This window comes from Aulonocara stuartgranti, assembly GCF_965226115.1.
Source record: "Aulonocara stuartgranti genome assembly, chromosome: 1".
Classification (NCBI taxonomy): domain Eukaryota; kingdom Metazoa; phylum Chordata; class Actinopteri; order Cichliformes; family Cichlidae; genus Aulonocara; species Aulonocara stuartgranti.
Window position 1 is genome coordinate 26994548 of NC_138939.1, and position 21853 is coordinate 27016400.

The window sequence follows — 21853 nt, forward strand, 5'->3', positions numbered from 1 at the left end:
GTGGTCTGGATGTGCTGTATGTAACTGAGAGTGACAAGGAGGTGTGCGTCAGGGACTAGCTGCAAAAATAACAGCATGCTTTCACGGGTTTGCCTTGATTAGCGGGGATCGTCTGTGCGTTCAGCTGTTCCATACATGTGACAGAAAATCCAAGTGCATACAGACCGTGCCTCTAGGGCTCAAAAGCATGTTGACAGATTGTCAGAGTAAATAATTAAGTGAGATAACTTAAGGCAAGAAACCTCAATTAGGTGGGTCATTTTTGAAATATTGTACTATTTTGGATCAATGTGTAAGATATTAAGTCACATTTTTGGTCACGATGAAAGAGAAAATAAACCAACCATTAATTTGAGGCCAGCTTATTATCACATGCATCACATCTACTGTTGGCATGACAAACAAAATGTGTTTTTACTTATTCAAACAACTGTGAATTGGGGCACACGTTAGCCGACAGACTGAAATCCATTTCATGTGATCTGTGTTTGATTGTTGCAGAAAAGCATTGTTACCTGGCATTGCCTTTTCTCTTGATTCCCATATTTCCTGTCAATCTGTCTCATCAAAGCTTCAATAAACCAAAAATGACAAAAAGTGCAGAAGCAGAATCACGTGACGTGATTCAGTTATGTGATAAAGAAACTACGTCCTCTTTGAATTCGAAGGTTTTACGTATCAGGATATCCTTTTAAAAATGACCTTGTCGTTAGCAGATTATAAAATAATTTACACGCAGCAGCAACATGTGTTACACTGTGTATTTATTGTCATATAGCAAAAACTGAGCCAGAGTGCAGGAGCAGTGTGTGAAAAACTAAGTAAACCCCAGTAGCTTGTAAAACCACTTCTACCAGCAATAACTTGGTATGACTTTATCAGGCTCTCACATTGTTGGAGCAATTTTGTCCCACTCTTCTTTACAGCATTGTTTCAGTTCATTGAGGTTTGTGAGCATTTACTCGCAGACAGCTCTCCTGCTGCAGTATTTCAGTTTGTTTGCAGACTGGGCTTTGACTGGGGCATTTCATCATCTCGATTCTTTTCTTTTTTAAGCCATTCTGTTGGAGATTTGTTGCTGGGCTTGGGATCATTGTCCTGTTGCATGAACCAGCTTCAGTTTTAGCTGTCAGAATGGTTTCACATTTGACTCTTGAATACTTTGGCGTTCAGAGGAGTTCATGGTCAATGACTGCAAGGTGTCCAGCTCCTGTGGCTGCATAGCAAGCCCAAATCATCACCGCTCCACCACCGTGCTTCACAGCTGCTATGAGGTGTTTGTGCTGATATGCTGTGTTTGGTTTTCTCCGAACGTGGTGCTGTGATTCATCTCCATGTTGGTCTTATCTGTACAAAGGACATTGTTCCAGAAGTCTTGTGATTTGTTCATATGTAACTTTGTAAACCTAATCTATGCCGACATGTGCTTTCTCCTGTAGACCCTTCCCAACAAGTCATGCTTATTTAATCATTTTCTAATTGTACTGTCATGAACTTTAACATTTAACATGTCACCTGAGGGCTGTAGAGTCTGAGATCATGCAGTACTCAGTTCCTCTGAGTGGATTTGTCAGGGATGTCCACTCCTGGAAAGACTGCCCTGCATGTTTTCCACTAGTGGTGTTCGGTGTAGTATAATCGACTTGAAGGGCATTTATTTAAGTGCATTTGATAGCAGCACCCCCTGCTAACAGATGCACTTCCTATGGAAGCACTAAAGGTCTCCTTCACAAGACTGCTACTGTGTTTTGCCTTAGTTTATGTTACATAAATAATGACATATTGTAATATTTATGTGATGTTGTTCTTCTGAGAATGTATTCATCTACTTTACTTTCTTCTCATGATATGTAAAACCTTAGATTTTAAAAAAGGTGTAGTTACTTTTTGCGGATTTACTTTTTCAATGTCATTAAAGTTACACTGTGATTTATATTAAGGTACCACTTAACTACCTGTAAAATGCTAATGCTCAGTGTATGCAAACTGGTACTTTCAAATTTTCTTTATTGTTTTTGAAAGCTCAGTTGTAGGTCACAAAGCAACCTGCTTGTATATACTGGTTAATGTCAGGTTTAAGGTGAGCAACTCTGTACGTACAGCATTCTTCATAGTAGGTCAATCAAAAGAAATATTAGAGCACAAATTTTATAGTATCTTATACGGAAAGTTCCTTGATTTGCATATTCTTTTGTGAATTTTAAATATTTTAAAGCTTATAAATACATGGAACAAAGAGTAAATATTTTCAGTAGTAATAATCTTAAAAAAACCCTCATGTTCTGCGATATTTTCCATATTTGAATCCATCTAAATTTGCTGCATGTAAGAAAGTTAACTTTACATTTACTGACCTTAGAGGGAACACCAGGTGGCAGTGTGCTGCAGTAAGTACAGCCATTCAAAAAAAGGTGCTATTGCATTTCATTACATGTAGCACTGCCTTGTTTTCCCACCCGAGCAAATATGAGATTGAAAATTGCAGTAAGTGAAAAAATATATCTAAATCTATATTAGAGTGTCATGGCTTTTGTTTCTTTGGCGATCAAATATTGAACGGTATGTTAGACTTCCGAGTGTTTCTGAGTTGATTCACATGCGTGATTCAAACACTAAGAAGCCTTGAGTATTAAAAAAAAACATGTCAGTGTACGCAAACATCTCATCCTCAAACGGGCTCCAGTGCTGAAGAATCTGCACCTCAAAAAACACTGAGATATTGCATAAAGTGAGACACACCCACACACATCAGAGTGCACCGCTGTCCCTACCACACACACACACACACACACACACACACACACACACACACACACACACACACACATTTGTGGTGTTAATATATTATAGATATCCGCCCACAGTCCAGTGAATGTTGCACTGTTTGTATTCATGGCTTACACTGTATACATTCTTCTTTATACTCATGGGACACAATTCAAATTCTGCACCACAGATCTCATCTGAGGAGGCTTAATTTCTCTCTCTCTCTCTCTGTGTCTCTCTCTCGCCCTCCCTCTCTCTCACTTTCTTTCATATCCCTCCCTACCTCCACCCTCAATCCATCCCCCCTCCCACCCTGCCTGCTCTCCCTCCCTCCCTCCCTCTCCCTTCTGCCTCTTTGCTGTGGCCAAAGGACGGGTAAGGAGGCTGGAGTATGTGGATGGCTCTTCCAGCGCAAGAGAGCCACTCGTCTTTGCCTCATGCCGTGGCAAAGCAGACCACAGAGGTGAGAACGGGAGCGTGTGGGCGTGGGTATAGCATCGTCGTGTGTGTGTTTTGTTTTGTTTTGGCAGGTGTTGATCAGTGGAGCTGAATGAGAATAGGGCTATAGGTGAGAGAGAATGAATGAGAAAGAGATTCAAGAGAAAATGAGGGCAGGTTAATTACATCTAAAAGGCTTTGCTGAGTTTTTTTCCTCTGTAAGATGTATATAAGGATAGTGGTGCCTGTGTCATTTTCATGGGATGGCTGAGAGTGGATTTGTTTTATTCCAGTTTCTCTTGAGTCGTTGCCTTGGCTTCTTTGTATGCTGCTTTACACAGTTAAGGTTAGCAATAATGGTGTAAACACTGACCTCTCTGCCAGCTTTCTCTGTGTTTCTGGCCAGAGGGCTACCCTTGGGCTAAACAGATTTCACGAGGCATCTTCCATCCTGGTTGCCAGGCACCTCTCAGCTTCCCGTTTCCAATGGCAACTGCTAGGTGGTTTGATGAATAGAACTGGACATTCGGTGTGTCCTCATGTTACTCCAGATTGGATCGCAGTGCACTGCTGACTAAATGCAAAGTTTTCCCTCCTCCCCCCTCGCTGCAATACACATCCTGCCCAAATATTCAGCAGATGCCCAAGCTGTGAAAAAAGTACCAACAAAGGCTACACTAAGGAAGGTTGTAACTGGGGCACCTTCCAAAACAAAACAAAACAAAAAGCAGACAAAAAAAAAAAGACCACACTTGATTCTCAGAACTGACCCTTTTCCTCTCAGGGTTTGACTTGTGTTTTGTACACAATTTGTTTGTCTGTAAGAGTGATGTAGTGTCTTTAAAGCGTGAGAGTGAGCCAGAAAGAGAACGACTGAGTGGAATGTGATGTCTAAATGAAAAGATGTTTGCGTGGAGGAGTGAGCTGTTCCTGTAATCCATGATGTCCTGTCATCCTGTTTATATGCCTACTCAATATGCATGTTACTCAGCTGATAACAGCACACAGATGAGGTGCGAGAATGAACGAATGTATCGCTCGTCCGGGTAAAGCGCAGAGACGCGAAAACTGTTTACTTGCTGAAGTAAGCATGGACCTTAAAGGAGCAGGGGTTGGAGGTCAGAGCATAGGGGAGCCTTAAACAGTGATAAATGAATGCTGCACATGGCCTCTGTCAGCCAGTCTCTAGGAACGACAGTGGAGGCAGAGCCGAGGCACTCCTTTCTGCTCCAGAGTCGACGCCGAGCTCATTGAAATTCACAACCCGTCTCTTAACCGAGAGCACCTGGCAGGCGTGAGCACGGGCAAACTCACAACCTCACACAACCTCTCGCTGCTGCTGCGTCAACCCGGGGACTGGAAAGCCACTGTCTGTGCATCCGTAATCAGTGCAGCTGGGGCTGCGCTGACCTGTAGATGCATACATTTCTTTCAGTCCACTGCCTGATGCTGCTGGGTGGGAAGCTCTAAAAGGGAGCTGTGCTCAATCTGCAGCATCGGTTTGTCGGTGGCTTCATTTGGCCCGCTGTGTTTTTTCATGCTTGTTAATCCCTGTGTCCCGAATGTGTGTATGCTCCAGACCTCCACGTGGAGCCACAGCCTGGCTCCTCCCTCTCTAACCAGGAACTAATGACCAGACTATGCTTCTTATTGGGAGAAACAACGCCCGGTACTGCTAGCTCTCCTATGGAGGACAGGAGGGAAAAGAAGGTAAGGCCACATATTGATTAACTGGCCCCATACTGCCATGGCATAGAAAAGGAGAATGGATGGTGTAAAAGAAAAACAACGATTGCCCTCACGATCTTCTTTAAACATTTGAATCAAGCTTATTAAAGATAATTAGACTGCATTTTAAAATGCAGTTGCACAGAACTCATTGTGTACTGTGTGAGTGTGTGCTTTGAGCACTCAAATCACTCTGTATGTATTTTGCATCATTATTAATTGCTTTGCCATGTGTCCGCATGGCTTTTACACTCAGTGCCTGATTAGTTTAAGCTCTGTGTATAAAGAGTTATTGTTTGTGCGAATGTCTTTCGATCTTTTTGCCTTTGCATGCTTCAGCCATGGCCCATTTTCGCAGCCTCATTCCACCACCTGAGCTCCAGATTCAGTCAGTTTCACAGAGATAGCAAAGCTCATATGAGGAATGTGGGTTGTCCTGGCTAAGATAGATGAGGCTTTGGTATAAAGGGAATAACAGTGAGCTGTTTAAACTCTGCTGCCTTGTCTCCATACATTCTCTGTGTTGCAGAAAGGTTGCATCAGTAATGAAGAGACCTGAAATGCACGTGATCAAATGAAAGGATAAAAGACTCCTTTTTGTTTTTTGCGCCCGTCTGTTAAAAAAATGTGAATTCAAACATTTTTCAATTCTCGCTCCCTTAATTGGTAAATGCTATGAATTTTTATATGATGTAGACATGTATTTTTAAAGACCAGTGGAGAAACTCAATAGATTAAAAGCATTCATTAAAATGTACGAGCTAGAACCAAGACCCCTTTGACAACCTAAAGAAAAACGTCACAGTCTTTCTTATATAATGTAACTCACCGCAGTGCTGCTGTAGTGATGTGCACTTGCTATTATGTGTGCATATGTGTTTTCTGTTCTCTCAAAAGGTGAGTTTAAAAGTTGAAGGCTTTTTTATTGATGGGTAGAAGATTTGTTTTCATTACTGCATCCATTTTTTCCAGCCTGACCCTTAGCTTTGTAATTTTTTTGCACTATTAACCCCTTAATGTCCAATGTATCATATTTTATACATTTTATACAGTTTTTCTTACTTCTGCATCATAAATATGATTTTTTTTTCCTAACGGGAAAACTTAAATTCCACAATATGTTTTTAAATGATAAACTGCAGAAAAATGCTGAATGTAACAAATATATAACAAATTAAAACTCCTATATTTAAGGTTTAATTAACACTCAATTTATAAATTAAAAAAAAATAGAAATTTCTGGCAAGTATTTCATGTTGCAGGCTTTAAAGGGTTAAATACTTACTTCCCATGTTATAGTTATTGCATTGGCAAGTATGCGAAGTCAGGTCTGAGTATCTTGAATTTACTCATCAGAGGTGACTTAAAAAAAGTTGCGTGTTCGAAAAGCGAGTATAATACTTGCCTTTTTCGATTTCCCTACTTAAAATTTAGGTGTGCTGTTTTAATCAGTAACATCGTTTAGACTGATGCCGTGATTTCTTTTTTGCACTTTTTTGTCTTTCCTCTGTGTGGTACATCGCAAAAAACCCCAGAGCGTGGTAAATTCTGAATGTCTGCAGTGATTGATTTTAGTTTTGACGACAGCCAGTCATCTTTAGAAAAAAGGAAAAACTGGGAAATGACAGCAAGGATGAAAATAACTGGAATTATCTTTTCAATTCCCATCTGCATGCACGCTCAAACATATTCACTCACTATTGCAAATAACGCTGCGCAAGAAGGCCAACAGTGTCACGAGGAGTGAAGTGCTGTTAAAAGGTTTGAAATTGGCACTGCTAATTTACTCCACTTTCAACATAGAGTTCCTATGCTGCCCTCACGACACGTGACCCTGTGAGGTTAGACAGCTAGCGAACAAACAGAAGAGGTCTTCTACACAAGGCTTGACTTTCTTGTTTTTATGTAAAAAGACGAACGTTTTCCGAGGTGCGAACGTGTAGAGCACTCTTAGCGTGAACATGAACTAGTCCCTATTTAATAACTGCCGGAGCACTTTTTCCCGACATCATAAACGAAAGGGTACATCAAAGATAGGTTAGTGAACAGGACGCTCCCTCGCTCCATTTCCGCACATAGGATACAAAGATCTCTTATGGAAATGATGTCTCACTCTGAGCTTATTTATCACTCTGCTTATGTGGCTCAATCAGCACACACACCAACCGCTGACTTTTGACTCAAGGGCATAACACTCCCCGCTTGATATACACACATTATATCACAATAAACATCAATACAACATATTCAAACATCATCTAGCATTGAAGAATATTCATTCAGTCTCTGCAAGCAAAACAACAATCTCTGAAACTGGTCTGAGAAACATTTTAACAGTCCCATCTTTTACAGTCCGCACTTCCACTTTTCGGACCTTCTTGTCGCTGCTGGGGAATGTTTTCACTACTAGTCCCATGGGCCATTCGTTCCTGCTGGCTTGGGGGTCCTTTAGCAGGACCACATCTCCTATTTTGACATTAGGTCTAGTCTCTGTCCATTTTGCACGACCTTGTAAGGTGGATAAATACTCTCCCTTCCACCTTTTCCAAAAAGTGTCAGCGAGGAGTTGAACATGTTTCCATTGTTTCCCAAACAGCTGCCCTGATGAGAAGTTCCCAAGTGGGGCGGACACAGCACTCATCTTCTGCGTTAGTAGCACTGCTGGAGTGAGTACTGCAGGACTGTCAGGGTCGGTGGATATGGGAACAAGAGGCCTTGCATTAATAATTGCCATCACCTCGGCCATGAAGGTGCACAACACTTCATGAGTAAGACGTGTTTGTTCAGTTCGTAACAACATTGCATCCAGAATGCGCCTGGCAACGCCTATAAGGCGCTCCCACGAGCCTCCCATATGAGACGCATGAGGGGGATTGAAAGTCCAAACACACCCTCTCTCTTGCAGGTACTTTCCTACTGCTTTGTTTCCTGAGTTTAGGTCTAATTCCTTACAAGCGCCCACAAAATTCGTGCCTCTGTCCGAGCGCAGAAACTTGGCCGGGCCCCGAATAGAGAAGAGCCTTCTTAATGCATTGATAAAACTATCAGCAGACATAGTCTCTATCAGTTCGATATGCACAGCCCTAGTTGACATGCATGTGAATAACACAGCCCAACGTTTGTTCTGGGAACAACCACCTCTTGTACGACGCGTCACAATAGTCCATGGCCCAAATACATCTAGGCCTACAGTGGTAAAGGGTGGTTCAGGGGTGACTCGGTCTGCAGGCAAGTCTGCCATTTTCTGGATCTGCATTTTGCCTCGCAACTTGCGACATGTGACACACCGATGAATGACAGATGACACAAGCCGCTTCCCTCCAATTATCCAGTACCCAGCACCACGGATAGCTCCTTCAGTTATGTGTCTTCCTTGATGAGCCACTCGTTCATGATAGTGAGTTACAATTAGCATGGCGATGTGGCTGGTAGATGGGATAATCAGAGGGTGCTTTTCATTCTCTGTGAGATCGGCAGCGGAAAGACGTCCACCGACTCGTAAGAGACTGTCTTTGTCCACTACAGGATTGAGCTTTTTGAGTGCATCAAATATGCCACTGACCTTCCTTCCTTCTTTAATGTTTTCAAGCGTCCCTTTGTAAGCTTCTTGTTGGACGGCTCGAATAATGACTGCTTGGGCTCGGGTGAGTTCTTGGACGCTCGGTGTCTCACTGAAACCTTTCCATCCCCTTCGCCCACTTGTCTTTTGTGTAAAGGATGTAACTACATGAATGAGTCTGGCTATGACTCTGCAAAGAGTGATCCAGTTTGAGTACTTTTTGAAACGGTCAGAACCCAACTGTGGCTCTGCTACAGTAGTTTTCATTACTTTTATTTCCGGATGTATCTCTCTGTCTTTTTCAGGTTCGATGAGCGTGAAAGGACCAGTGTGTGGTTCTGTGTGTGGGTCAGAGTACAGAAAGGGTGGACCTGAGAACCAGGTACTGTTCTGCAGGTCTGCTGCTGGAATGAACCGAGTGGCCTGGTCAGCTGGATTTAACTCACTTGGTACATAATGCCATTGACTCGGATGGGTGGATGCTCTAATGCGCGTAACCCTGTTGGCAACATACATGTAGAATCGTCTGGAGGTGTTGTGTATGTACCCCAACACAATCCTACTGTCTGTGTAAAAAGTCACATTGTCTACTTTAATGTCTAACTCGTCTCTGATGAGCTCAAACATTTCCACCGCGAGCACAGCAGCACATAGTTCCAGGCGTGGTACAGTGTGTGCGGGGCGGGGTGCGAGTTTAGACTTCCCCATCACAAACCCAGTATGACACTGTCCTTCACTGTCAACTGTACGCAGATAGACTACTGCACCTATAGCGACAGTGGAGGCGTCACAGAAAATGCAAAGTTCTTTCACTTTCGTTGTGCTTAACGTACCTGGGCTGTAGCACCTTGGTATTTGGAGGTTCTCAAGGGCTTGCAAAGAGTCTTTCCATAAGTCCCACCTCTCCTGTTTCTCAGGGGGTAAGAGTGTGTCCCAGTCTTTTCCATCAGATGACAGTTCCCTGAGTAATGCTTTGCCCTGCATTATTATGGGAGCAGCAAATCCCAACGGGTCATAGAGGCTATTAACTGTCGACAATACTCCCCTCCGTGTGAATGGTTTGCTCTCATTTGACACCTGGTAAGTGAAGCTGTCAGATTGTAGGTTCCAACAGAGTCCCAAGCTTCTCTGAACTGGAAGAGGGTCTACTCCTAGGTCTAAATCTTTCAGGTCCTTTGCACGATCCTCAACAGGGAAAGCTTCCATGACTTGACTGCAGTTTGATGCCACCTTGTGGAGGCGCAAGTTAGACTCTGCCAACATGTTTTGCGTTCTTGTGAGCAGGTTGATTGCTTCCTCTGGCGTGGCGACTGATGTGAGACCATCGTCAACATAAAACTGACGCTCAACAAACTGTCTTGCCTCAGATCCGTGTTCTCGTTCTCCCTGCTGTGCTGCCTGTCTCATGCAGTAGATGGCAACAGCGGGTGACGGGCTGTTTCCAAACACGTGGACCTTCATTCTAAACTCAACTATGCTCTTTGTAATGTCATTGTCCTCATACCACAGATAACGCAGATAATCTCTGTGGTCTTCGCGCACAACGAAGCAGTAAAACATTTGCTGCACATCGGCTGTCAGGGCTATGGGCTCTTTGCGGAAGCGCAACAGCACTCCCAATAGGGAGTTGTTCAAATCAGGTCCGCCAAGAAGCACTTGATTGAGCGAAATTCCATCACATTCTGCACTTGAATCAAACACGACTCGTATTTGTTGTGGCTTCTGTGGGTGGTATACCCCAAACGTGGGCAGATACCAATGTTCTTTATTTAGTGGCAGAGGAGGGGCAGGCTCGGCTTGGTCGTTATCCAACATTTTCTGCATGAATTGGATGTAGTGATCTTTCATTTCTGGTCTCTTTTCCAAAGTCTTTCGGAGAGAGCAGAGGCGTTTTAGGGCTTGTTCTCTGTTGTCAGGGAGCCTCCTTCTCTGTGAGCGAAAGGGTAAAGGTGCAACCCAGCTGTTCTCTTGGTTTTGATAAACTTCACTGTCCATTATTGTCAGGAATGCTCTGTCGTCGATAGACATGGCTTGTTTGTTATCACCCTCAGATCTAACAAACACAGAGTGTCCCAAATCGTCTGTGATGCAGGTTGCATTCATAGTGACCCCATAATTCTCTTTAACGTGAATTGTGTTTGGGCAAGGCTCAAAATAGGATGCACGTCCATTATCTAAGGTGTGTGTTTTATAGACATTGACCTCTGACTGACTGTGCACTTTTCCTAGACACACCTCCCCCACAATAACCCAACCCAGGTCTAGCCTTTGGGCGTATGGTGCATCATTGGGTCCGTTGATTTGCTCACGTACCTTATGGACCCTGATGACGTCCCTTCCCAGGAGTAAAAGGATTGGGGCGTGGTGGTCGACAGGTGGGATGTTATCTGTCACTGGAAGAAGATGTGGGTGATGCTGGGCAATCTCTGGAGAGGGTATTTCAGATCTATTGTCCGGCACAGAGTCACATTCAATTAAAGGGGGTAGCTGGATGTTGACTTCTCCATCCAAAGACTCGAGGAAGAAGTTTACAGCTCTCCTACCTGAGGTTTGTTCTCTGCCAGAGCAAGTCTTTAAGGTGTATGGAGTGGGTTTGGCATTGATTTTGAAAAGGCTGAAAAACTCTGACTTAACCAGTGACCTGTTGGACTGATCATCTATTACTGCATACATTTTTATAGCTCTCTCTTTTTGGCCTGCGGGATACACTTTGACCAGACTGATCTTAGAACATGAACGTGGGCTATCACCTTGGCCACATACCTCTGTGCACTTTGACTCGACTGAAGGTGCACTCTCGATTTGCTCTTCATTGTCGTTGTTTCCTGGTGTAGTACTCTTAGGGGCAGGAGTAGGACCAGGATGCATTGCAGATAAGTGTTTAAGGCTGTCACATTCAATACACTTCACCGTTGCTTTACAGTTTTTCGCAATGTGTTGGACAGACCCACAGCATCTGTAACATATGTGGTGCTCTTTGAGATAGGCTTGTCTTTCTTCAATAGGTTTGTCTCTAAAGAGCTTACACTTTTTGAGTGGATGTGGTTTTTTGTGGATTGGGCACTGGCGATCCAGTTCCTCCATTTTCTTTGGACTGAGATTATTCTGGTCCGACTCTGCCGTAATGTCCATTTTGTGTGCTGACACAGTAGGTTTGCGACTATAAGACCTCAGTTTTTCTGTTGGGGGAGAAGGGACATGGGTGTTGGCCTTGGACATAGCAAAGCTTGGGTCATTCCTCATTTTCGCTTGCCGCTGGACAAATTGTGTGAAAACTGAGAAAGGAGGAAATGACACACTATGAGTCTCCTTGTACTGTGTTCCTACAGTTGTCCACTTTTCCTGTAGGTTGAAGGGAAGTTTTTCCACTATTTGCCTGACTCCTCTAGCTGTGTCCAGGTAAGCAAGTCCTGGGAGCGCGCCATCTTGTTTAGCACACTGAAGCTCCAATAAGATGTCACTAAGTTCCTGCAGCTTAACATTGTCTTTGTTTGTGAGTTTGGGAAAGTCCTCTACCTTTTTTAAGAGTGCGTCCTCAATAGCCTCAGGTGAGCCGTAGCACTCTTCAAGGCGTTGCCAGACCATCTTCGCACCTGCAGCAGGATTGAGGGTGTGTACAGCACGAATGCGCTTAGCCTGTTCGGATGATGTTGGACCCAACCATTTTGTTAGCAAGTCTAATTCCTCTCTTGGAGACAAATTTAGGTCTTTGGTTGCGCTGATGAATGAGGTTTTCCATGCCCAATAGTTTTCAGGTTTGTCATCAAATTGCAAAAGACCTGTGCTAACTAGTTCTTTGCGAATTAGGTATTTTGCAAACTGTTGCATTTCACTTGATTCAGGTACACAGTTGTTAAGGTTGGGGGTGTGCTTTGTGGAGTTGGACCAGTACGTGTCGACTACACCAGTGTTCACTGTTTGCTCCTGTTTCCTTTCTCTATTTACAGGTGGTGTTTTCGTCTGAGTGTTGGTTATAAAAGGATTAGTTATTTGTGTACTGTCTTGTGCATCTACTTCATTGCAATTTCCTTTAGGAGGCTGTGCTGAGTCGTGCTGAGTGTCTGGGTAGAGTAACTCACATTGTTGTTGAACATATTCGTTAGTGCGGTGCACTGTACTGATGGGCTCAGCTTCCTCACAAAGTTCTCCGTAGAGCTCCCCGCTCTGAATCTCTGCTTCTTCATAGGCTGAGGCCTCTGCTTCAGCTGCGGCTATTGCTTTTTGGCACTGGAGGACATGTAGATGAGCATCCAGTTCAGCTCTCTGTTTCATTGCATTAGCTTCCTTTTCAGCGAAGGCCAGTTGAGCTCGTGCTGCTTGAGCTTTGGCGTAGGCCCTTGCAGCTGCAGAAGCTGTTGATGAGGATGTCCGTTGAGAACGCCTTGTCGATGTTCTGGATTGCTGCGACTTGGTGTCGAATGGCTGAGACCGTTGCTGCGTTGTAGCTGGTTGAGTGGCGACGTCTGGTTGCTGTTCACCACCGGCTGCTTCGTCTAGCTCGTCAGCAGCGTAGTCTTTTAGGTAATTTCTTCCTGAGCGTAGACTCATGTTGCTTAAAGTAGCTCTGTATGCTTGAACCCGCTGAGTAGGCGTCTTTTCCTTCGTCTTTTTACTTCGTCTTTTTACTATGCTGCCCTCACGACACGTGACCCTGTGAGGTTAGACAGCTAGCGAACAAACAGAAGAGGTCTTCTACACAAGGCTTGACTTTCTTGTTTTTATGTAAAAAGACGAACGTTTTCCGAGGTGCGAACGTGTAGAGCACTCTTAGCGTGAACATGAACTAGTCCCTATTTAATAACTGCCGGAGCACTTTTTCCCGACATCATAAACGAAAGGGTACATCAAAGATAGGTTAGTGAACAGGACGCTCCCTCGCTCCATTTCCGCACATAGGATACAAAGATCTCTTATGGAAATGATGTCTCACTCTGAGCTTATTTATCACTCTGCTTATGTGGCTCAATCAGCACACACACCAACCGCTGACTTTTGACTCAAGGGCATAACAGTTCCACAGAGCCTTTTTTCCACCTTTATTTATGGCTTAACTTTTTCTAACCCTTTCTCTTCTCTGGTTTTTTTCCCCCAGTATGATTCCTCTGCTCAGGGGGGGAGTCCCAGCTCCACCCTGACCTGCAGCACAGCCTCACCCTGCTCAGAGAGCCCCTCGTCCACCCTGAGCACCAGTGCGGGAGGCCAGTCTTTGCCCCAGCCTTTACCTTTACCTTCTCCCCACTGTGGCTCTAGCAGCAGTCCCAGTGGAACCCTCTCTAGCCCTGCATCCAGCCCAGCCCCTTGCCCTCCTTGTGGACTCATGACTGGGAGCAGTCCAGGGCCTCCATCTCAAAGCCCCACCTCAACGTTGGAGAGCAAGGATAGTGGAATTATAGGTGAGAGCTGCTGCTGCTGCTCTGTGTCTCCAGATGGTATCTGTTCATATTACAGGACTTCAAATTGTGTTTTTTTTTCTTCTTCTTCTTCTTTTTTTACACATAGTGACGCACGTCCAACACAGATGCCTAGTCGTGCATCATCAGAAGTTTAAAAAAAAAAACGGTTAGCTAAACAAACATGGGCTATAATATGGAATCGGGAAATGAAATATGACTCTCCTGGTGTTTGCCACACCTTCCTACACTCTCAAAGTTAGGGAGATGCAACATCACTATCTATGTAAAATGTGCACCTCTACCCCACAGCCAGTTTCTCTGTTTGTCTGTGCCACTTCAGCCTTCAGGCTTCAGCTCCCTCCTGTCAAAACTGGGACACTGCTGTCTTTGTTGCTTACGGGTCTGATTCTCCCAAAATAGGACACTTTTTTTCTCTTTAAATAGAGTTTGTATTTATAGTTGAACACAAAAAGGTAGAGGGCTCATCAAGTACAATGAAACTTATTGATTGATGACTTGTGAGTAAAACAAAAAAGGGTGTATTTCATTGTAGATTGAATAAATGTGTTTTTGATGATGTTGAAGCTATTGCTTAACTTTTTGTCTTTAGTCATTTATGAGGATGTGCATATAAGCAGTCACATGCCAGATGTTGTTGTTTTTTTTTTTCTTTTCTTGGCTCTGTTAACCATATTTTTCTTTCCGCTGCACAGCAACAATCACTAGTTCTTCTGAGAATGAGGAGCGCAGCACCTCCACTGAGGGTCTGGGTAAGGACGAAGGCCCAGAGGGAAGTGGTGGCATAATGGGCCATACAAATGAGGACCGCCATCCCAGGCCAACCAGGGACAATCTCACAACCCAGCCAGATGAGGCCTTACCTAGAATGGACATCATGGAGCCCAGAACTCCACCAGCACCGAAAAGGCCCCTCCCACAGCACCATTTGCACAGCACCTCCTCTCTTGCGCTGCCCCGTCCAAACTCAGTAGCAGGTACCCAGGTTCTCGTTCTTTCTTATTCTGCGAATTAAGAAGCGGTTATGACTTTGAGAGAGATTTGGGATTGTGCACCTTCTCAGCTGCTGATGGATTAATACGTTTCATATCTCCCAGTTTCATATGAAGCTGGCTGTCTATGAGCCAAGCTAAGGGAATCTTAAGGGAATACAGTTTGGCTAATTACTGCGTATTTCCTAGGGTCTTGCTGTCACCTCTAAGTTGTTAGTCAACCAACAAACATTCCAGGAAGTTAATTTTCCCGGCCAAGAAATAGTCCCACTCATTACCCCCAACACGCAAAAGCAAAAAAAGCAAAAAAAAGCAAAACGTGCCATTTTTACACCTCCATTCTTGCACACATTAAACAAATGATTCATAATTAGTGAGCTAGTGAGTGAGTTGTTAAAAGATGCCATTATACTGTAGATGAAGTGGGCTAATGAGAGTATGAATATGGCAGCTGTGACCCGAGTGATTAATTAATGGACTGATTAATATTGACTGAATAGCAAATTGATTAAGTTGATTGTTAACTTGATACTCTCAAACTGTTCATGCAATGCAGTAGAAGGATAATTTAGAAAAGTGCCTGCGATGCAGAACTGAACTTCACTGCACCGTGTGCTGGTGCTCCACTTACCACTGAGGCTGGATACACACAGTGAGCAGTACCAGTTAAAAGTCCTGGGAGGCCTCTAGTTGTCATAAAAATACCCCCCCTACAGTCACGATCTTTGCTAATGCATGAGGCTCTTTTTCTTCCTTTAGATGTCAGTTCATTTGTAGTGGGAGCAAAAGAAGAGATTCCCTAAGGAGTGGATTCACAGTAACGCCTGCCAGTTTCTTCTGTCAGCTGGTGCTTTCATTTAGACACTCTTGATGAAATTCAGTATCAAGATGAAACAAGCTGCATGTAGCGGTTAGGATTTTACTTCATCTTCATGAACGATTAGACATAGAGGAGCAGGATGAATATATTTATATATGATATACATAATAAGACAAGAAAAAATGAAATCTAAAACTTAAAATTTAGGTGTTTAACGTATTAGTGTCAGGCATTAGTGTCAAACTGTAGACAGATGCAACTTGTGATAAAGATAAACTTGTGCTCCGGTTAGATTCAGATAAAAACATTGAGTTGCATTTTGCATTCACCCACAAGTCATTTTTATGGAAATGTTCCTCACAGCTTTATTATTAACCACCAGTTATACATGAATCCATATTTACATGATAGCATCACACAGTTGCTTCAGATTTGTTGGCTGCACGTCCATGATGCGAATGCCCCGTTCCACCAAATCCCACAGGTGCTCTATTGGAGTGAGATCTGTTGACTGTGGAGGCCATTTGAGTCCAGTGAACTCACTCTTATGTTCAAGAAACCAGTTGGAGATGATTGAAGCTTTGTAACATGGCTTGCTATCCTGCTGGAAGCAGCCATCATCAGATGGGCACACTACGGTCATAAAGGGATGAACATGCTCGACAACAACACTCAGATAGGCTGTGGTGCTGAAGGATGGTACTAAGGGGCCCAAACTGTGTCAGAAAAATATCACCCACACCCTTTCACCACCATCAACAGCAGCTTGACCCCTTAACAAGGAAGGATTCAGGCTTTGTGCTTATGCCAAATTGTGACCCTGGCTTCTGAATGGCTTCTATGATGGTAGCAGTAATCAGAACTCATCAGACCACGCAACATTTTTATAATCTTCTATTGTCCAATTTTGGTGAGTCTGTGTGACTTTATTTCTCTCTATTATTGTAGGGTCTTTACATTACAATATAAAGAACCTTGCGATGACTGTTGGTGTGGTTTGGCTTTATATAAATAAAGTTGTAGCCTCAGTTCTGTTCTTAGCTGACCAGAGTAGCACCTGGTGTGGCCTTTTGGTGCAGTGTTGTGCATTAAGATATGTTCTTCTGCATACCTTGGTTGTAACAACTAGGTATTTGAGTTACTGTAGCCTTCCCATCAGCTTGAAGGTGATTCTGCCATTACCTCTGGCATAAAGAGGACACCTTTTGCTCAGAGAACTGCTGTTGCAAACCAGTGTAAATCCTAGAAATTGTCATGTGGGAAAATTCAAGTAGATCAGCAGATTCTGAAACACTCAGACCAACAGCAATGCCACATGTAGAGGCACTTAAATCACTTTTCTTACTCATTCTCGTGGTCAGTTTAAACTTCAGCAGGTCATCTTGACCACATCTACGTGATTACATGCCCCCACTTGCTGCCATGTGATTGGCTAATTAGATTTGTGTCTAAACAAGCAGTTGAACAGGTGTACCTAACAAAGTAGCTGGAGAATGTGTAGATTTGAAGAAGTATAATAGCTAAGAAATTAACAAAGTTGCCAGTGTTGTAGCATAAGCATAAATGTATGCAGCTCTCTTTCCTTTCAGAGAACACTCTTACATGGATCTTGCTACTTTATGATGTTGAAGGTCAATCAATTCAGACAAGAGACTCTCAGAAAACAGCTAGAAGCATCAAACTTTAGATCATGGGTTGGATTATATCCACAACTGGTTATAAATTTGTCCTCATCGCATCACAGAGTTTACTGTAAACATCCATTCTGTGAAACTGTAGAGAAGTGTGTGTGTGTGTGTGTGTGTGTGTGTGTGTGTGTGTGTGTGTGTGTGTGTGTGTGTGTGTGTGTGTGTGTGTGTGTGTGTGTGAGAGAGGCATTTGTGCTCTTTAGAGAGGTCTCATTGTCTAACCCTGGCAAGTAAACACATGCAAACTGTCTGTTTTAGACTCTGAAGTTTATGGAGCTGTGTTAGTACTGAAATGTGGACCTAAGGAGCAGCTTTGGGGCTTGTTCTGTAATTTGATTAGTTCTCAGCAGAGTAAATGGGAGTCTCATGTCAAAAGTTTGAAATTTGTTCAGTCTCCAAATCATTCATCCTTAAAAAAAGCTGAGTAACTCACAAACACAAGAGACATCTGTAGACAAAAACAGAAATTGTATCTTTTCTGTGCCCATGCACGTCTGTCCTGTCCACCACTGAAAGTGATATCTAAATGCTGCTAGGTCTGACCCTACCTCTGTGGCTTCTGTTCATTCAGACATGACGATAAAGCTAATGGATAGTAGTGCACGACTGATAGAAGCTACAAAAAAATGTAAGATGCATCGTGTGTAATGAATATGAAGTCCATCCATTAGTGTATGCAAAGCAGCAAGATTTAGTAGTGAGATAGCATCACGTAGCAAAGAAATGAAAAGAATATGTAGATTACAGTCTGGGCATATATAATCAGATCTATTCCAGTGCAGATGCTAATGTTTAATTGTGCAATTAGTCCATACATAATTTAAAGTCCAAACCAGAGTCCAAACTTTATCACCATTTGTGACCATCTATCTGTTCCTATTAATGTGATCGTAGAGATAATTTGCAGAATGGATGAATGGAGTAACTTCTCACACTTTCCAAAGATAAATGCTGATTCTTAGAAGCAGGAGGGCAGGCTAGATTCAATAAGAGTTGGCTGCTTCATTAATCTTCTGGTGGACTGAAACCGGCGCCATTTTGGTGGGCAGCGCTGCGCAGTGTGGTGGCTGTCGGCGCAGTGAGTGCCTAAAGTAGTTTGTGTTTTTGTTGCAAAATCAGACACTAAAGATGTATGAGTGAATTAGCTGCATCAACTACTTGTGTCTTCAGCATATTTCCCAGGTACCTGTCTCTTCTTAACACATAGCCCATGCTTTTAAATGTGGTTTAAGATGCTTCAGTGGCAGTGGATCAGCGTTCTTTGTTATGTGAGAGATTAATACTACTGGCTAACAAGGATACTGGAGCATCATGGTTACGATAACAGAACAGTACAGGACGTTTTCTGTAGCTAGCGAGATACTAGGAGAGTACATCCTGTGCTGAAGATAGTGCCTTACTTTACTGTTGTTTTTTTCTTCTTTTTTTGGAGAGTGATCCAGATCCCCACTTTAAAGACTTCTTCTTCTGCCAGTGCGCTGCCTCTCTGCTGAGCTTTCTAATATGCAGCCTGGTAGCTTTTGCTTAATGTTGCAGTGAGCAGGCAGTTAGCTTAGTTTGGCCAAAAGAGTGGAAACAAGGAGAAACAGCTTGTGTGGCTCTTTCAAAAATGAGACTATTTACAGCATCGTGGTTCATACTTGAGGTTGATCGTTTTCAGCACCATACTAAATCCTCTTTGACTGTGTAAGTTTCCTTCCTTCCCTTCCCCCCTCCTTGCGATGTGGGTGGTATTGGAGAGTACATTTGCCTGTGGTTCTGGGTCAGGTTTGTTAGCTGGGCACGTTTTTACAAATTTGGCAAAGAATCAAGGTCTGATTGCAAAACTGAGTAACATAAGTGTTTAAATTAGCTGCTTCGAATGATATTAAAACTCCAGATCATTTTTTGTTTTTCACCTTTTATTTTTGTTGAGAAAAAAAATCAAATTTTCACACAATTATCTGTTGGGAGTTAATAAAACTCTTAATCTGGCAAAACAAACAAACAAAATGGTATATGATGTTTGTGTAATTTATCTAAAAAAAGAGTGTAAAAAGAACAGTTCACTTTTGTGTTATGGGTTAGAAGATGGTCTTCACCAAGAAATAGTCAAGGACACGAGTCACTATAAATCTTTTCCATTTTATGAAATGGAGCGTGCTTTGTAATGGCACCCAGCACACTTCTTCCCTTCCTGTTCATAAAAGTCTTGTCTTGCTGGGCAATGAGGGTCCATAAATTGGATTCAGACATCATGCTCTGCCTCTGAAACAATCTTTACTTAAATATGACCGTTTCAAAAATTCATATTGGGAAAATGAGAGAGAACGCCGTAACAGATTTTGGATTTAACATTAACAGAAACTTGGTCTTTCTAAGAAGCTGAATTTGAATTCGGTACATGCTGTCATACCTGGGGAATGTCACACTGAAGTTGGATGAAAATGAGTTGGGGGTTTTTCAAGTATTCAAGCTTTAATATCAGTGAAACCAGTAACCTGATTTGAACCGTTTTAAAGAATGTTATGTTGCTTGTATATGAGAACCTGTACATAAGGGACTTCCTACAGATCCCCAATAATCTCTCAGAGATCCAAATATTTTATCCAGATATTTTAGGGACTTCAAGCATCCATCATTCTGTGTTAACTTCAGCTGCACTCATGAGAATCCATATTCACAGAGCCACAGTACCTAAAAGATTTGAAGGACCTATCTGAAGCACTTTTCCAGATAATGGAATCTTTCAAATAGCCCCTGAAAAAACGATGCCAGAAAAACATCTCAAACCAGCTCTGCCTTCATCTCTTGAAATCCTTTGTTTTTTTGAGAAAACTAATGAAAGGAGGGACCTGAAATCTTTTCTTAAAAACTACTAGCATGTGCATCTTTACCCTGGATGTTTTTTTTCCAGGAAAATCTGTAAGATCACTTGGGAGGCATTTGACGAACACACATAGAATGACCCATTTACATTTTCAATGAGAGAGCTTCAGAGGTGCTAGTAGTCTGCTTTAGTTACTGTTAAAAAAAACATTTTAAAAAATGAAAAAACAAAGGAAAACAACTGGCTTGACTGTGTTCAGTCATTGTGACGATCTAACTAGCTGTGGATCTTGGGCGGTTGGACCAAAAATGGGTGTCGTTGCCTTGGTACCACTGTATGTGTGCATATTTCCTGATGTCATTCCTCCACATCACCCTCTTGCTCTTCCTCCTCCATCTCTCAGGTCATGAAAGGCAGCAGCTAAGGATCACCTGCATGTCATTCAGATTTTCACTCTATGTGTTTATCCATGTCTTTTCATTTAATCAATAGCTATTATTAATTTCTGGCTATCTTACACAATTTTATCATGTCTTCCTCACCCTCAACAAACAAATGGCTCCCCCTTCCTGAGCCTGGTTCTGCAGGAGGATTCTTCCTGTTAAAGGGAATTTTTTCCTTCCCACTTTCGCCAAGTGCTTGCTCATCTGATTGTTGTTGTTGTTGTTTTATTATTATTATTATTATTATTATTATTATTATTATTATTATTGTAGGGGTCTTTACCTTACAAGACAAAGCACCTTGAGGCGACTGCTGCAGATTTGGCACTATATAAATAAAAGTAATTTGAATTGAAATATCAGTCTTAAGTTTGTCATGTCCATGGCCGAGTTACATCCAGAATTTGTGACTTTATAATTTTCTGACACACTTGATATCAGAGGAAAATCCTGTGAAAATAATTTAAACCTGGCATGATATTTCCTTCACAGACTAATTTTATTTTCTGCCAGAAAGCAATTAAGAGTAGCGATACCTTTAGCGTTGAAAAGGCTTTTAAACAGGTTCTAATGAGCTGCTTGTGATTAAATTGTGTAAGTAATGCCATCAGGGACACTGGAGGCTTGACCTTTAAAGTGATGAATGATCAAAGGGGGCTATAATCAGCTAGACTTTCATCAACAGGGAACATATAGATGGTCAGTGAGTGTGAGATAGGTTGACCTGTCAAAACGTCCAAGAGTTTCTGTGTCAAACTGGCTGAAAAACATGTTTTAACTCTTTAACTGTGTCCCCTCAGCCATTTGGCCAGGTTGTCTTTAGCCAGCAGTCTTTCTCATCCCACTCCCACACCTCCTTCACACTGTTTTGCTGCAGACTGTGTTCCATCCTCTCGCTGTGGATGTTCTTTCAATCCTCAGTTTTCACCACTTGTTTTCTTGCTTGATATTTACAGTCATTTTATGCATGTTCTTTGTCCTGAAAGCTCCCTCCCGCTTCTGCAATATCTCATGCTGTACTCTTTCACAGTATACTAACAGCTCATCCCCCACACAACTTTCTTTTATCCTAATTGCAGTGTTCACACCGTGATTGATATTTGTTGATCCAGAGAGCCCATCATTGTTTACTAGGGAGTCCAATGAACAGGTTATATGTGTTTTTGATGAGCCTGTAAATTAGAATATCAACAGGCCTC

General features: G+C 42.6%; 1 protein-coding gene across 1 annotated transcript in view; it reads left to right on the forward strand.

Moving 5' to 3' along the window:
• Positions 1-21853, forward strand: part of LOC309704027 (protein TANC1-like) — a gene marked incomplete at its 3' end in the record, with an annotated part of 56356 nt that overhangs the window by 2378 nt on the left and 32125 nt on the right. Inside the window, exons 4-7 of the mRNA XM_082528981.1 lie at positions 3137-3229; positions 4784-4914; positions 13584-13884; positions 14598-14879. Of these exons, the coding sequence (XP_082385107.1) occupies positions 3137-3229; positions 4784-4914; positions 13584-13884; positions 14598-14879 (807 nt within the window). The remainder of the gene's footprint in view (positions 1-3136; positions 3230-4783; positions 4915-13583; positions 13885-14597; positions 14880-21853) is intronic.